At 51.3% G+C, this 1,301-nt stretch overlaps 2 protein-coding genes across 3 annotated transcripts in view; both read right to left on the reverse strand.

The window, feature by feature from the left end:
- Positions 1-687: 687 nt before the first annotated feature.
- Positions 688-999, reverse strand: LOC122067827 (histone H4). Of its 2 annotated transcripts, XM_042631671.1 has the most exons (2): positions 955-999; positions 688-903 (listed from the first exon to the last, which is right to left on the reverse strand). In XM_042631671.1, exons 1-2 carry the CDS (start codon positions 997-999, stop codon positions 688-690), a joined length of 261 nt encoding a protein of 86 aa, XP_042487605.1. The 2 variants fall into 2 exon arrangements, with proteins under 2 accessions (XP_042487605.1, XP_042487604.1); XM_042631670.1 differs by having other exon boundaries at positions 688-999.
- A 39-nt stretch (positions 1,000-1,038) lies between these two features.
- LOC122067828 (histone H1B-like) overlaps positions 1,039-1,301 on the reverse strand; it is a 3,527-nt gene continuing 3,264 nt past the window's right edge. The window contains exon 2 of the mRNA XM_042631673.1: positions 1,039-1,065. Within this exon, the coding sequence (XP_042487607.1) occupies positions 1,039-1,065 (27 nt within the window). The remainder of the gene's footprint in view (positions 1,066-1,301) is intronic.

Consider the following 1,301-nt stretch of genomic DNA (forward strand, 5'->3'; position numbering starts at 1 on the left):
CTGGGTACCTACCTACCTACCTACCTACCTACCTACCTAAGTAGGTAGCTAGGCGTAGCGGCGCGGCGAACGAGAAGAACGTCAAGTGGCGGAGGGAGGAGGCTCGTTTATTTCCTTCATTCATTCACGCATTATGTACGTTCGTTCATAATGTACGAAAATCAATAGAATAATCAATCAATCAGTCTGTCTGTCATGCTTCGCTACGGATTTATTTTGTTTCGATTTTCGCTTGTTTGTTTTTACTCGAGTTGTAGCTAAAGTTAATGGTAATCTAGACATAAGTAATTTATTTCAGGCTTCAGCTAGTGCGTGCGTGTGTGTGTAGTTTTGTATTGTTTATTCATATCGTGCGTTATAATATAACTTCGTTTCGTATCGTGAGATACCGGCATTTATTTTCATAACTGTGGTGAACGATGTGTGGCCCTGAAAAGGGCCTTTTGCGTTCGCGCCGTAGCCGACGAGGGAAGGCAGCAAGCAGCCTCGTTGCCCCGGCCCGCCCGGCGGTGGTGGTGGTGCTACGAGTGCGCGTCGCGTCAATTCGACTTGCCGTTCCTAGCCAGTGGCTAGTCACGGCGCGTCTAGCGAGCGCACGCACAGCAACCACCGCACCGCACCGGACAGGCCGGAGGCGCCCCCGCAGCTCCGGGCGACTCTCGTCGGTCGGTGTCCGCTTACGACAGCTTAACCTCCGAAACCGTAGAGGGTGCGGCCCTGGCGTTTCAGAGCGTACACGACGTCCATGGCGGTGACGGTCTTCCTCTTGGCGTGCTCGGTGTATGTGACGGCGTCGCGGATCACGTTCTCGAGGAACACTTTCAGCACACCGCGGGTCTCCTCGTAGATCAGACCGGAGATACGCTTGACACCACCTCTGCGGGCGAGACGGCGGATGGCGGGCTTCGTGATACCCTGGATGTTATCACGCAGCACCTTCCTGTGGCGCTTGGCTCCTCCTTTTCCCAATCCCTTTCCTCCCTTACCGCGTCCGGTCATCTTGAGTTAGTTGTATTTGCGAGTTCGATTCACACACGTCTAAACGCTGCCGCTGATCGCTGCGATCTGGTACGCCAACAATCTATAGCCAGCTTATTATATAGACGCGTCGGATGACAGAGGGTGAACGGGTCTCTACACAGTTAGCGGGGGGGCACCGATGAGAGCGAGACAGCAATAGAGAAGCATAAATCGCACAAACTTACTGAAAAATATCTATGCGCTCCATAGTTTAGAGAGTGATTTGCTATTTAAATTGAACTAAATAAATTGAGTGGTTTTTTTTTTTTTTCTTTTTCAGT

This window comes from Macadamia integrifolia, unplaced genomic scaffold, assembly GCF_013358625.1.
Source record: "Macadamia integrifolia cultivar HAES 741 unplaced genomic scaffold, SCU_Mint_v3 scaffold3155, whole genome shotgun sequence".
NCBI classification, from domain to species: Eukaryota; Viridiplantae; Streptophyta; class Magnoliopsida; order Proteales; family Proteaceae; genus Macadamia; species Macadamia integrifolia.

What these genes read in the sequence shown, in the direction of transcription:
- LOC122067827 (XM_042631670.1), bottom strand. Translation starts at nt 999, where the DNA reads ATGACCGGACGCGGTAAGGGAGGAAAGGGATTGGGAAAAGGAGGAGCC.